At 33.8% G+C, this 15398-nt stretch overlaps 1 protein-coding gene across 1 annotated transcript; it reads right to left on the bottom strand.

Annotated features, from left to right (window-relative positions):
- Nucleotides 1-122: 122 nt before the first annotated feature.
- Nucleotides 123-11532, bottom strand: LOC104890834 (probable linoleate 9S-lipoxygenase 5). Its single transcript, XM_010676442.4, has 10 exons — nt 11068-11532; nt 5070-5359; nt 4607-4853; nt 4423-4484; nt 2893-3172; nt 2577-2662; nt 2246-2353; nt 1844-2151; nt 1479-1742; nt 123-1058 (listed from the first exon to the last, which is right to left on the bottom strand). Exons 1-10 carry the CDS (start codon nt 11189-11191, stop codon nt 302-304), a joined length of 2526 nt encoding a protein of 841 aa, XP_010674744.1. The 5' UTR covers nt 11192-11532; the 3' UTR covers nt 123-301.
- Between the last annotated feature and the right edge of the window lie 3866 nt (nt 11533-15398).

Raw genomic sequence — 15398 nt, 5'->3', positions numbered from 1 at the left:
AGTACTAGTAGTTTCTTGCTTCTTGCTTCTTGCTTCCCCATCTAAACAGCATAAACAGGAAAAAAAATAGACACCATATAGAACTTCTGTGAACATTTGATTGATCAAATATAGCAAAGGCATGATGCAAATTTATTAGTATAATTTATTAGCTGCTTCACAATTACATAAAATTCTAGATATTACAAATAAATAACCTGCATCATAATCATTATAGGATGACAATGTCTAGCTATTTCAGGCATGAATTTTGAAAAAATAGGTAAAAGAATCATAAATAAACATAGTAAGGTTCACACTTTCAGGTTGAGATACTATTAGGTATTCCCCTACCAGTTATTCCCACCCCACTTGAAGGATAAAGTAGAGTGTAAGCCAACTTAGCTGGACCTACCCGATTTTTCAAGTTTCCATCGTTGTTTCTTTCAACAATTTTCTCTTCAATCTCAACCAACTTGGATCCAAAATTCTTGAATGCATCCAATGGTGTAGGATCTGAAGTCCATTCAGGGATATCGTCTCTTTGTCCGAGATAAACTTCATCAGAAGAATGCCTAGATAGAAGCTCTATCAAAGAAACACCCACCAATGCTTGAAGTTGACTTGATATTGTCTTCAAGAAAACAAGGTCTGGATCTTTTTTAAGCTCTTCATATTCTGGAGTATTTGGCTTTGGCATGAACTGACGGCTTATAGTTGGCCGGTTAGGTACATAGCCTGCATAAGGATACTGTCCGAAATTGAGTGCTGCATGGAGTGCAGAAGCTACCCATATAATAGTTGTACAAGTTTCTGTTAGTTCTTCTACAGTATTCATTTCTGACCACCACTTTTCTTCCTTCATGTCACCATGGCCTACTTCTCTGATTTCCTTCCACCAGGATTTTAATTCAGGGTCAGTAGCAACCATGTCATCAGAATCGTAGTAAAATGAGCAATATTCTTTGACCCAAGTCTCGATTGCAGACCATATATCTAGCCCATCAACAGCATACGGGTAGTCCTTGATGAGTAGCTTATATCCGTGGAGGCTTTCTGAGTCCTTCACTGCCATTCCTCTGAAAATACGTTACAAGACAACATTGATTTCAGTTGAGGATAATTACAGTACAGACATTGAATAACATCCACTTGACAACTTAAGTGTTTTGGGTGCCTTTGTTTTTTCACAGGTTTTTCAGGAAGTTCGCATTGAGATATCAGTGTTTTTAACCTGTATAGAGTATATTTGGTTGTAGTATTGTACATTATCAAGTAATATTTGGTTTAGTGGTAAATGATGTTCATTATGACTTTGAGTTCATGAGATCAAACCCTATTGTAGGCTCTTTGAGGTGGCATCCACTCTCAAGGAACCTGTCAACCTCGCCTACTAAGCTGGATTGGTTGACCTACGAGACATCATGCTGGTCCAATAGGGTTCGTCTCCTCAACATCTTTTCAGAAAATAATTTGGTCGTAGAATCAAGGTAACGTACCTCTGGACAAGGTCTCTTGGAAGCGCTTGGTCAGTGAAAACCCAGTCTTTGTACAGTTTAGAGGTCCACTCTACAGCATAGCTTCTAGGAAAGACAGCTTCTTCAAACAACCCATTAACATTAAGAGCAATCTGTCGAGCTATGGAATTTATATTCATTGTATCACGGAAGTGAGGATGCAAAAGTTTATACACTGGGTGAACCACACTCAACTGTCTATGTGTTGCAATTACGAATGGTTCTATGACTGCATGTGTGTGTAACCTGTCAAAATGTTCAGAAAATTGCCCTTACCAAAAGTCAGAACTTGAAACATGACTATTATACTAACAGCTAAATAAAGCAATAACATGTAGATTTAGTACCAGTGACTGATAAGTTGATGGTAACCCGAGTCAGTTACAGCCACATAAGCTTTAGCTAACTGCCAAAGCGAGCCTTCAACTCCGTCATTGGCTGGTAAGTATACTTCACTTATAGCACCAAACTGATCCCCGTCTGGATGTGGTAGGCTTAACTCAATTGCTAATGGCTTCAAAGTTTCATCATCTTTTAGGAAGAGGATTGTCCTGGTGGCATAAACCTTCGAAGGAGTGCTCGAGTTGATTTTCCTTAGAAATGGCATCATTGTATCATGATGATCTAATATGAATAGCCTATTGCTCTCGATTGCCTATGTCGTGGGAAAAAACATAGAGATGTTAATTATATAATGACGAATATGTGACTTGGTGCAATATGATGGAAACTGGTGTTAAGTATGATACCTCATCTACAGTCAACCCATCTAGTTTTTCTTCTATACTTTCCTTGGTGATTGAGCTTTTCTGGTTTCCATATGCTATAGGATCAAGCTTACTAACAGGAGGAAACTCCTGCATTTCAGAGGGAAATCTTGCTTAAAAATGATGGAACTAATAACACTATAGGTAGGCATAATGTTCAAGAGTGAAATTTAAACTAGACAATCTGAGTGGATTGCTGTCTTTTGTAGCTTTCAATGAGCAACAAAGAAGCTCTCATTTTCAATAAGATATAGTGAACTTTTAATCTTCAGGCTAGTATGATGGAGAAATGAACATGGATTTATATTATTACCTCTAAACGACGAATGGCAAGAGGATGTATTCCAGCCACCATCTCCCTTGCAAATTCTTCATCAGTCCTCCAAGCTGACTTATCCTCTACAGAATCAGCAAGTTCAGGAGTCAGGACATCAACTAGAGAAAAATTGTATAAATCATGCATATCACATTGACATTTTTGTATGATAGTCTTCCCAAACAACCCCCAATTTTTCCGTGGAATCCCCCAAAGACCAATAATCTTGGCCAAACTATGTAAAATGCCAGTGTGATATGCACTATTATTTACGGAGTATGTATAACATGTATGATCTAAGAATCATTTGTACCTCTAATTATATCAGGCAATGGATATTTCAGAAGTTGTGCACCGTCACTTCGAAAGATTGCTTTTAGGAATGCTGAGGGGATATTTTCCCTTATATGATTTACTAATGGACTCTCAGGCAGCTTGATTCCTCCTTCAAACATGTTCAGCACGTCTTGAAAGTTATCGAACTCTTTTGGTGTTTTGTCAATCACTGCTCCCACCAGACCAACAAAGGTTTGTGATAATGACTTCACTGAATCACCCAGGAAATCAGCCATCTTAAGGTGCCCAAATTGTTCAAAGCTTGGATGGTGGACCAGAGACCACCTTCCTCTACGTGGTCTTACTCCAAAACACATCACTTTAACTATCGCAAATTTGAACTATAGGAAATTAATTAATTAAAAGAAAAATTGTAAACTCCAAAAAATCTCATAGGTTTCCTTATATTTTTTTTCCCCAAAAACAAGAGATTATAATTTATAAGTTTCCTTTACCACCTACTTTGACTTTATTTGATTGTTACATTTGGTATATTTATTTTCTCTTTCCAAAATATCTCAAAACATGAAGCAAAAAACCTAACTTTTCCACTTGTAAAATAAGCATATGATGAAAGAAAAAGAACAATAACTAAATTAAAGGAACATATTATATAAGTGAAAAAATACATATTTTAAAATTATTTCATTCCATAAGACAAAGAACAAGATGATAATGGACAAAAGATGTGAAAGAACATACTCAATTTCATCAAAAGAACATACTATATAGGCAAAAAGAACATATACTTTAGAACTAGCTCATTTAAAAATAACATAGCTCATATTGCAAAAAAATAGTAAAAGAACATACCTAATTACGTGCATGAAAAACACATATATTTTCTAGGTAAAAAGAACATATTGTTTAAAATAATCTCATTTCTCTTGATAAAAAATCTCATTTTATAAAAACAACATAGGTCATAAAAGATAAAAAAAATATAAAAGAACATATCTAATTACATCAAAAGAACATATTGTTTAGGTAAAAAGAACACGTAAATCAGATATCTCATTTAAAAAGAACATAACCCATAATGAAAATTAAAATATCTGTAAAAGAACATATCTAATTACATTAAAAGGACAAATTTCTAGATAAAAAAAACACGTGGTTAAAATTATCTCATTTTATAAAAAAGAACATATATCATTATAGAAAAAAATATCAGTTTTCAAAAGGGAAAAAAACCTAATTGATCAAAAAGAATCATATTCTAATATTTTTGACTTAATATAACGAATCATTTTTTCTTCCATAAAAAAAAGCCCTTTTTTATATAAAAGAAAGGAAATTAGCCATACCAAACAAAACTTGCATATAACTGCAAGATATGCAACTAGCGAGAATTGTGGAGGATTTGTGGAGATACACTTGTTTTTTTTTTTTTTAAAAAAAAAGTAGTATTTGAAAGCCTACACACACCAAAACGACGTAGTTTAATTCCAGGTGCATGAAGAGCTACATGGACATGGGTGCACCTACATATTTGCGCAAATTGTTCGTCTCTTGGAACATAGATGCTTAATCCCTTGATGATTGATAGCCTGCTCTCAGCTGAAGGGTCTGCAGAATATATGAAAAAAATTTAGACGAATGCAATTGTTATAAAAAACACCGTCAAAGTAAGGTGTGTGAATAGTGCAGAATCCAAAGTGGAATGATGAGTAAAGGTGAAATGATGTAACCTGTCCTTGTTGGTGCACGGCTTGTTCGACCTCTACGAGGGTAAGGATATTCACTAGACCCTCCATAGATTGGACGCGCTGATTCTGGACCTTTATCAGGATCTCCTAGATCATTATAGTACGCATAGTCGTAAACACGATCCCATTCCTTTAGCATTACATTTTCTTTCCCTTTTCCTCTTAAAATCTCTAGTTCTTCTTTTCGGTAGTTGTTTAGTGATGCAGGGGTTTGATGAGGTAGATATGCCTACAAATGCAGCAAACATTCGTTTTTTATAGAACAGTTTAATGATCAACCTCAAAGTTCAAAAAAAATACTTCTCGCGTTCTGAAATAAGTGAAACATTTTTCTCAAAAAGCTCTCACACAAAAAAAAGAATATATAACTTAATTATTTCAGAATGAAAGAAGTATATATATTTTCTTTTTCTTGCATTTGTATCTTGCAAATTGAAATAATGACCTTATTAGTGAAGAATATGCGATCTTTCTCGTATTGATGTGTTGGATAAACCCAGGAATTGCAAACAAAGTGAAGTTTTCCGTGATGAGGGACGTCTTCTAATGTTAAGTTTTTAAGGAAAAATTCGCTATGGTGCTCGTTTTTTACGATTAGTGCACCAGGAATATCGATTTCCTCATCCCAATCAAATGTCACAGTGTATGCAGACTCGTCAACTGCCAAGCCTATTGGTTTTGTAAGCCGTTCTTCCAGATATGAAGGTTTTCCAAGTTTCCCTTTCAAGTTGTTGGCTGAAAAACATAGCAATTTCATGTTACATACATAATCAATTGTATAGGAGAGTTAAGCATAGAGCTATATTAGTACTTCCTTTTTTATATACATGCATTATTTCTATATGACACACAAACCAAGGGTGAGGAGTGAGAGGGTTGTTATTATTTCAAACCCATGTGATTATGTTTAAAAGGGGATGTTGGATGTATTGTAAAACATCCAAAAGAGAAAATGGTGCATGTATTGTGAAATATTCAAAAGTAGAATATGATGCATGTATTGTGAAATATTATAATGAAGGTTATGCTTACAAGTTACAATTGTCTAGTCTATAAGCTCCTCATGTAGCAGTACGTACATGCGCACACATTCGTGCAAACACATATAATTACAACGTATATACATATATACAAGAATACAACTATACAAGCATATATACATTAGTTATATGCATTAGATCATATTCCAAACCTTAAGACCAAGGACCCTTAGATCCAATGGTGTGGTTTCCTATCTCTCACATAGGAGACCAAGGTTCTAGTCTTGGTGGAAGCAAAAAAAATTGATATTGTTGGGGGAGGAGGGGTTGGGCCTTGTTGGGCCTGTGGGATGTGGGTGAATGACCCTATACGAGGGCAGCCCAGATGAAATTCTCCTTACCACAGATTTCTCGAAAGGAGGCCCAAAAAAATATTCTAAACCTTAAGTATATTAATAATATTGCCGAGGGATCTTAATGCATCAAAAGTAAATGGAAGTGAGAATAAGTGCAGCATTAGTATATACTTATAATACTGATGTAAAAGGAAGTGAGCAAAAATGCAGCACTTAGTATATATTTAATCATCATATATATGAGTTATGACTATATCTATAGGTGCATAATTGATCCTGTTGGGCTTTGTGGAGATGCTTGAAGCAAGGAGGCCAAGGCACGAGCTCGAGTGAAGAAGACGCACAAGGAAACTGTTGGCTCCAGAAGCCCGGGCGGGCGACACTCTTTGAGCCGGAAGGCAGTTTGTTGGGGAGGCTCGTTCCTCGGGCGAGCTACCTTATGGCTCGGGCGGGCACCCGTGTTGCTTTGCGTCTGCCCTCGAGGCAGGAACTTACAGTGGGCTAGGTCCCGGGTGGGCGGTACTTGGGCTCGAGCGAGCGATTCTTTAGGCCTCCCTGGCAGCCTAGATCTGCACGTGTTTTTGCGGCTTATGTTTTAATCGTGACCATTCGATTGCTTTTAGTCTTAAGAATATAAATACTCTATTTTTTGGGTTTAGAGACTGTAGCACGCAACCTCATTGTTCAAACTTTGAATCTCATCGTTTCTAGGGTTTTAGGAGATAGAGTGAGTTTGTGGGAGTGTTGTATCGGGTTTTCCATGTTAATTTCGGTGTGTTCTTTCTTGTTTTCTCTCTTTTTTCATTATTTGGTTGTTGCTTCAATTTCTTGTTTTTTGGTGATTATTGTTGATTGCACAAATTAGTTACCATTTGTTTCGAAATCACAACAGCTTCCAAAAATTATATAGGTGGATTAGCAGCCCATTCAGAAATTTTCCACTTGGAGATGGACTTAATGTATTGCCAAAATTTCTATTTTCAACTTTTTGTGCTTACTTCTTGGAAGGACTTTCTTAGATTTTGGAATAAGTAAAAGACTTATTCCTCTACATATAAGTTATAACTGATTTTACTATAAATTAGCCAAATTAATCAAATTGGGGTTAATGAGTTACAATTAGTCTTAATTAGACATGGTAAAAACCTATGAAGCACGAGTACGCGTCCCGACACCGAGTTTCATGCCGGGGTCGGGTACGGGACAGGTACAATTAGGATACATCCCAAAACGACTCCATTCGGGCGGGTATGTGGATTTTGTTTGGGTACGTTTGAGATGAATCTGGGTACGTGTTGGGGACGAATTTGAAAGAGAGATGTCCCCAGTTACTTTTATGAACTTGAAAGGGCAAAAGTAAAATCTAGGGTTTTTTTTTTGGAAAACTTCCATCTCACTCAACTCAGCTACTGTAAAGTTCGAAAACCACCTCTTTGTCTCTGTTAGGTTGTCAACACCATTAGAGAAATATGAAAAACAGCGAGAGAAAAAGCAACTATTGTTGAACTCGTGATTGAGTTTGAGAGAGGAGAGAGGAGAGAGGAGAGAGGAAAGACATATAAATTAAAAAAAGCACTTGTTGTCATTTAATTTGAAATATCATGTGATATTTAAAAATAAAATTACTTGTAGTTGTTGCCAACTGGTCTATTTTACACCCTTCCTTCTTTATTTTTTCTTCTTTTCTTTTTTATACCCATTTTATTTTTGATACCCCTTTTCTTTTGGCACGTGGCCTTCAAAGACATTTTTTCTTCAGTTTTTTTTTTTTTTTTGTTTATCCCAACTTATCTTATTCATTAGAAGGAAAATATAATGTTAAAAAAGTACAATAATATTTATCCAGATTTACTTTGAAGATTTGACACTTTAACTAATTAAAATACAATAATTTTTTTCAGGTTTTTCTTTATTTTATTTATTTGCCGTACCCGTTTTCAAAAAAATGATTTTATCATTTTCTGTCTTTGTCCTTGTACTCGTACTCATATCCGCACCCGTACCGTTTTCGTGCTATCTAAATAAACACTGATTTTTTAATAGTGACATGAAAAGAAATGACCTCAACGTTTTCCACTAAAAGTTACTATAAGAGCACTCCCAATGGTGATCAAACCCATCACCAAAATCAGAAAATTTGGGTTAAACAAAAAAAACATGCATCCCATTGGTGACATAAAACCCATCACCAAATGACAAAACATGTCATTGTTCACATGGTGAACAAACTCATCACCTCATGACTGCTGCCACGTGGCTTTGTTACACACAGCCAGCCAGTGGCAAGCTGCCACGTGGCTGCTGTTGTGTAATTTTGGGAAATTTCGTGGAAATTTTCACGGAATTTCCCAGAAAATCCCTATTTCAAAAAAAAAATTATACCAAAATTCATATTTTTTTCCCTCTATAAAATGATACCCATATTGATATATTTCAGAACAAAAAAAAACACTTCTCCTCCTCACCTTTCTCGCTTTAAAAATATTTATACATCATTTTTCTCTATAATTTATACTAATAACCCAATAATGATAATTTTTTGATACTTAATTATTATAATTTTAAGTAATCATAAGATGATTCATTTTTGTTTTTAATATGTAAATTATATTATTAATTGAAGTAGGAAAGAGAAATAGGAGAGAGAAAGTTGAGGTGGGATAGTGAAAATTAGGAGAGATAAAGTAAAGTTTGATGGTTTTTTTGTTCATGAGTGGGGTGGAGGTGATACATTTGTTCATGAAATGATCAAAACATGAATAAGTAGGGAAATTTGGTGATCAAACCCATCACCATTGGGAATGCTCTAATTGACTTGAAATTTAGAATTTTTGATACCCTCTGAAAAGTTAGTTTTGGAATACACCCCAAACATGAGAATTAAGATTGAATGGGCTACTAATAATAACCAACATATATAAGCGCATAGACTTAAAATTTACTATCTTACATTACCTGATATCTATACTAATATATTAAAAGGCGTGCGTAAATCAGGAAAGGTGCCACATGGCGCTCTCCCTAGGGAGTTTTAGATCATGTAATTCATGTACAATTAAAAAAATTAGAAATTGCATAGTAGGTTTTGATCCCGTGACCTCAAGTTCATGTAACCATTAGACCAAGTAGTATTTAGTGCTATCATATCAAAGTACAATATTAATAAATAAAAATTTTCTTACCCTAGGCATAGCCCGGGCCTTATAACTAGTTAATATATTAATTTAAAGTCATGAGATCTGATATTATCCAATACTTTTCTAATTTTTTTTATTATTATATGTGTAGTACATATAAACACTCTAATATATTTATTGCACCAAAAAAAAACACAAGTATTTATAATATATGAGATTTCAAACCTAACTTGCCTAAAAGTCGTTAAACACACAATGACACAACAACAATAAACCTAATAAGAAGCTACAAATTAGTTATACTTGCCTAAACCTATGTTTTCCATTAATCTTCACTTATATATATTCTGAAAATAATAAAAAAAAAATTGATATTTTCAAAATACAACTGATGTTACTATGGAAAAAGTTTTTGGATTTTTATATTTTTAATACAATTTGCCTATTTGAACTACATTTCTATAAACTTATCTTAGCTTATATCTATACTTAATAAATGTTAATTATTTAATGCAGTGTAACATAATTCGCTATATAGTTCGCTTTTTCAGTTTGCTGTTCTCCCGAAATGAGTCAAAATAGGCGAAAACCGACCATAATTTATTTTTTCTGTATCACAGTTTGCGGAGAGATTAAGGACATATGTTACACTGATCTAACAATTCATTGAAACTTATCTAATTTTTCTAAGGTGTGAATAAAACACATCCTTAATTTATCGAAATCATAATCAAATAGCATGCCTTGGCGATCATTATTTTTGAGGAGAAAAAAACACTAAGAAAGTAGATTAGGTATTGTGAGTTTGATGATTCATGGTTTTCTTTCTTTTACTTGGGTTTTACAGGATGATGCACATTATGTTGTGGAACGGCGATACGTTTACATACTTTACACCTAAGACTAATGAATTATGAATATGATGGGAATTTTGAATTTTTTTTCATTTGAAGCTAAGGCAATAGGAAAACTACTACTCATCATTAATTTCTGAAATTTGTCAACCTTAGATACTCAGTTCCCATATTGCTGGCGTCTAGGAGTAATTTTCAAGCATCTAGATCGAGTAGACTAGTACTCGCAATCCAACACGTGCATCCATCTACGCTTTTTGATTTGTTATTGTAGTAAGTAGTAGTAGTATATCACAATTCAAACAGTTGGTGACTTATATGCCAGCAAAATGGACTACGAGGTCTTCCATTTTTTTTAGAGATACGATAATTGATGTAGACGGGATTTAATTCTAGATTTTAAGCATCATTTCTTAAAACTTTAATCAATTAAATTAGTTGACCTCTGGTTAAAAAGGTCTTTCATATTAAGTTGGGGACTATATATTATCATCTATTTTTGAGTTCATTACTTTGAATTAAAGAGGGTAATTCATATTCACGAATTTGCCTATTAAGCAGTTTCTTGAATGAGACCACCTTATTATGAGATTGTCATGCCATTTATATAAAAGGGTTACTTTATTAAATAAGCCTAAATCACGTGGAAATAACTCCTATAATCCTTAAACATAACATTAGTATCAAAAAGTAATATGAAACAAATTAACCTTTTTAATAGTGAAATTCTAAAATTTATAGAGGGAAAAAAAAAAAGCAAACTCAACATATTCTGAATGAAATCCTTTAAACACAAATAATTCATCTGTTTTCTTTAAGTGCAATTTTGACTTATACACTATTTACTGTCCTCAACTCCTTACCTTAACCGTATTTTTATACTAATATATTAAAACAAAAATGATCCTATAAAATGATGTTAGATTTATTTTAATGAATATTTTCATAATATTAACTTTAAATAACTTTAACAAATACATAATTAGATATTTAATAGTCAAAATTATAGTTGGTAAGGACGAAAGTTACAAAATTGCACTTATTTAGAAACAGATGGTAGTAGATATTAATTTGGCTATTTGTTCAACAACAACAACAACAACAAAAACCTCTTACCTGGATCAGCATTGACAGCACTTACTAGCCGAAAAGACACCTTCTTCCCTCGCAACTCATGTATACCATCAAGAATTGATGCACTCAAATTGTTCTTCTTCCGTAACACAACTGTTCCTTTCATCTTCTAGATATATGAATGTTTTTCACTTGATGAAAAATATATATCACTGCTCTCTCTTCAAATACAATATGGTAATTTGACTTTCGTAGAATCAATAGCTCTCAAAAATAATTATTCAGCTTAATGTGTGTAGAAGATGAAGGGTATGAATATGATACTCCATACTTATAAGGGAACAAGACACGGTTGTTCAATGTTTTAAGAATGTTAGGTGAATAAATTGGTATGAAGAATGACAGAATTTTCCTTCTAGTAATTTTATATTTTATTTATTCAACATGGGGTTGATAATTACAAGATATTAAAGCAAGCGTGAAATGCAGAAATGGTGATTCTAATATAAACAAATGCAACTTTAGGACTCTGTTCAAGTCTTCAACTTCTAATATATATTATTATAAAACAAAAAGGGTGGCCCAACTTAAATGATAGTTCAATATTATGATTTGTGAGTATTATGCGCAATTGCAATTAATCTCATTTATACTTGTTACTTGTTAATAACCTTATATACAAGGTAGATTTACGCCGAGTCTTGACTAGTACCTGCATTGTAGGGTGGCAATGAGACGAGATAGTTCACGAGCTATCTATATCGATTCGGTCAAAGTTCGGTCAAAGTTCAACTCGAATGAGCTCAAACTCAACTCAAATGTTGGTGAGTCGAGTTGAGCAGCTCGATACTCGATTCAAAAACTCGTGAGAAGCTCGAATACTCAATTATCAATAACAAATTATCTAAATTTAACATTTTTCTATCTTATTGTTGCTTTTAACACGACACACTTGCAAGCTACTCGAAATCTATTCGGTCAAATCTCTACTCGGTCAATATAATGTTCGGTCGAAACTCAGTTTGAATGAGCCCGACTCAACTCAAACTCGACTAAAAATGCTAACAAGTCCAACTTGACTCGCATCATTGCCACCCCTAGACGCTTCCACACCCCAAAAGAATAATCTCGCTTTACTCTGCTCAAGATATTTAATAACATGTCAAAAAACTTATGTGCATACTTATGACATAATATTCTTTGCTTTGGTGGTTATTTTGGTTATTTCCTTGTCGTCAGTTCAACATGCTTTTGGAATTGATCCGCGTTCGAATCTTGTAAGTTACAACATCAGCTTGATCTTTCATTTTTCTCTGTGTCTACTATCCATTCTTCTGATTTTTGAGCTTCAAATCTTTGCAATATTGATGCTAGCTTTGATTATCTACTTTTCGGTCATTTTAGCAATACTTTTTTCTTTTTGTATGTATTTCTTTTTTGGGTTTTTCTACGTTATGCCCTCGTGTTTTTTTATTTTCTACGTTGTACCCCATCTTTCTGGAATTTCTATACCGTGCCCTTGTGTTATCTATTTTTAATACAAAATGCCATTAATGAGGATTTATTAATGACGGACGTTAGGTTTGGCATTAAATGTGTCACCTACCGTCAATTCTATAATTTTTTCGAACAAAAAAAAAAGAAAATAAAATTCCCCTCATCTCTCTCTCCTATTTTGATCATTGTACTTCCTTACTCCCTCTTCTTTGCACTCTGTCCCAAAAACAAAATCCCAGAGCAAAAAACATCTGCAGCATCTGCTCTTCTAATCATATGTCCATTGTGCAACCACACAAAAAAATTGTAAAAATCGCACTTGAAATATGCCCTACCAGGATGGCGTTGAGATCCAGAGATGTACAATCTCGCATTTTTTGGGGGGCTGCAATTATACTTGGGAGTGACAAATTCCCATTCCAAGGCCGCAACTGAAGAAGAATTTGCAGTTGATATTGTTGATGATGGAGAGGAGCTTCAAAGAGAAAAGGAAGAAGGATAAGATTTGGGGAAGGGGAAAGAAGTTAATAAAAGGGAGTCAAGCCCTAGTTTTTTTTGTTGGAAAGTTTCCCTCTCATGTTTTTTTTAAATAGCTACTCAAATTAATTCAATTAATTGATCATTATTAATTTCACTAACAGGCCACATAACAGCCACTTAACGGCAATGGCATTTTGTATTAAAAATAGATAACACAAGGCACAGTGTAGAAATTCCAGAAAGATGGGGTATAATGTAGAAAATGAAAAAACATGAGGGCATAACGTAGAAAAACCCTTCTTTTTTTTTTGCTCTTCCACTTTTCATTTCTATCTTAAATTTTCCTCTCTTAATTACTTAAGGCTTATAGTCGTTTTAAGATTTATATTAAAACTCTTAAGTCCCTATCTATCAATCTTTTAGAACAAAATCCATTACTTGAAGTTAATGGTTACCCTTCATTTCCATTACTTAGCTTGAACCAAACACTCAATAAAGGTAACCATTTTTGTTACTATTTCCCTCCTCTATTTGTATCCATTCCCTTTCCATTTCATATTTTAAACCAAATGACCCTTAAGTAGGTACATGGATGGAACTTATCCAATTTACATTATTCCGTCATAACTTCATCAACTTAGGAGCATCAATTATCCTAACTGAAATTAAAAAAACAGAGATGACAAGATTGCACTAAGATTCGAAAGGGGCGTGTGTAGCATTTCTTGAACCTTTGACATATGAATCACATGATGGCTATAAAAGGACTCGGTACTTGCTGACGAGCGAAGCCGCCCAGAGGTGATATTCTAAGCAAGTGGCATTTTACAAAAGTTGTGTGGGAGCATACTAATTATTATAGGGACGTGAACTCGAATACATATAACAATTGGTTAGCCACCACAAGAAGTCAAAACTCAAATTCATCCTCACCCAACAATCCATCTTTATACCTATTATTTAATCCAATAAGTATTCGCAATTCCTATTTGATTACAAAGTTACAGTTGTCATGAGTAGGCAATGAAAAGGATGAATTATAATACTTTTTCCGTTCTATTTTAAATGAAATGTTTGCTTTTTCATGTAACTCAATGCGCTTTTTTAATCATTAAAAAAAATCATTTATTAATATTATGCTTTAAAATGATAACAATAAATACAACTTGGTCTAGTGGTTAAAATTTTAGTAAATTAACTTAAGTTCATGGGATAAAAACTTATACAGTACTATGTAATTTTTAATTTTTTTAATGTACATGGATCACATTAACTAAAACTCCCTAGGAAGAGCGCCACGTGGCACAGTTCCTTGTTTAGGAATGTCTTTTAATATATTTACTAGTTTTTAGGCCCGGGCTATGCCCCGGGTACTTCTATTTTTCATCTATTAATAATTCAATTTTAAAATGATCACCCATATATATATCACTTGGTGTAGTGCTAAATTAACGTAGCTTTATTTTTTTTAATAGGTCATTTGGTCCTTTGAACTTCACCTCTTAATTCATATTCTCGAATAACAACAATAAGATTTGATTATTAGCATCAAGAATAATTTGTAAAGTTACCCATTAGTTACGAAATAGGGGACTATAATGATCATGGTGAATTTCGAAAGGAGAGATGGATCAAGGGCATACATGGCTGCAAAAAAGAAATCAAATAAGAAAAATAAACTTTATGGCTATAGTAGGCATTAACTGTCACATTACTATTTACAACACATATCGATATTTTTTTGGAAACATGAATCACTAAAAGATGTTGGATTAGATGGCAAATCTTTGAAAATCCTTACTTGAGGTCAAGGGTTCAAGCCTAGGTTTCAGCATATATATTTTTTAAAATAATGATCACCTGGCTTATTGTTGGTTAAGACACATGGCACAATTCTAGTGGCAGATTGAGGGTGCCACGTGGCGCATCGACGTTGTTAAATACACCTTTTAATATATTTGTAATTAAATAGTGTGTGTCGAGACGAATCTGCCAAGATCCCACTTGACTATATTTTTCTTAATATAATGGCGATATATTGGATTCAAAATTGATCAATGAATAGTGTCATTTCACCCAATATTTCATTTAAAACAATACGAATGAAGTATTAGATCTTTACCCCACTATATGTGATAAAGTAAATAATAAAGTAACAAAAAAAAAGTCTTTTAAATAACGAAAAATAGTGAGATGTATCATTTTTTTCACATAAGACTAGTTGTTGCACCGCGCGCCTACGCGCGCGGCACCCCAAAACAGTGTAATTGTTATTCGTGATTTCTTGGCTGTAATTAGTACGGCACCATTTGTTTGCAATTGATTTCAAATAGGTGGTAAGCACACGATTTTGTTTGAATTGCGTTGGTCAAATCACGGAGGATATGTGTTCGAAC

Source organism: Beta vulgaris, chromosome 4 (genome assembly GCF_026745355.1).
Source record: "Beta vulgaris subsp. vulgaris cultivar EL10 chromosome 4, EL10.2, whole genome shotgun sequence".
NCBI lineage: Eukaryota > Viridiplantae > Streptophyta > Magnoliopsida > Caryophyllales > Amaranthaceae > Beta > Beta vulgaris.
The sequence above is the reverse complement of the archived record's forward strand: the minus strand, read 5'-3'. Positions and strand labels throughout refer to the sequence as shown.

Coding starts and splice junctions, on each gene's coding strand:
- LOC104890834 (XM_010676442.4), bottom strand. CDS start 11,191: ATGAAAGGAACAGTTGTGTTACGGAAGAAGAACAATTTGAGTGCATCA. Junction 4,854..5,069: donor GCATATTCTTCACTAATAAG/GTCATTATTTCA, acceptor CTGCATTTGTAG/GCATATCTACCTCATCAAAC. Junction 2,354..2,576: donor TTGCCATTCGTCGTTTAGAG/GTAATAATATAA, acceptor TCTGAAATGCAG/GAGTTTCCTCCTGTTAGTAA.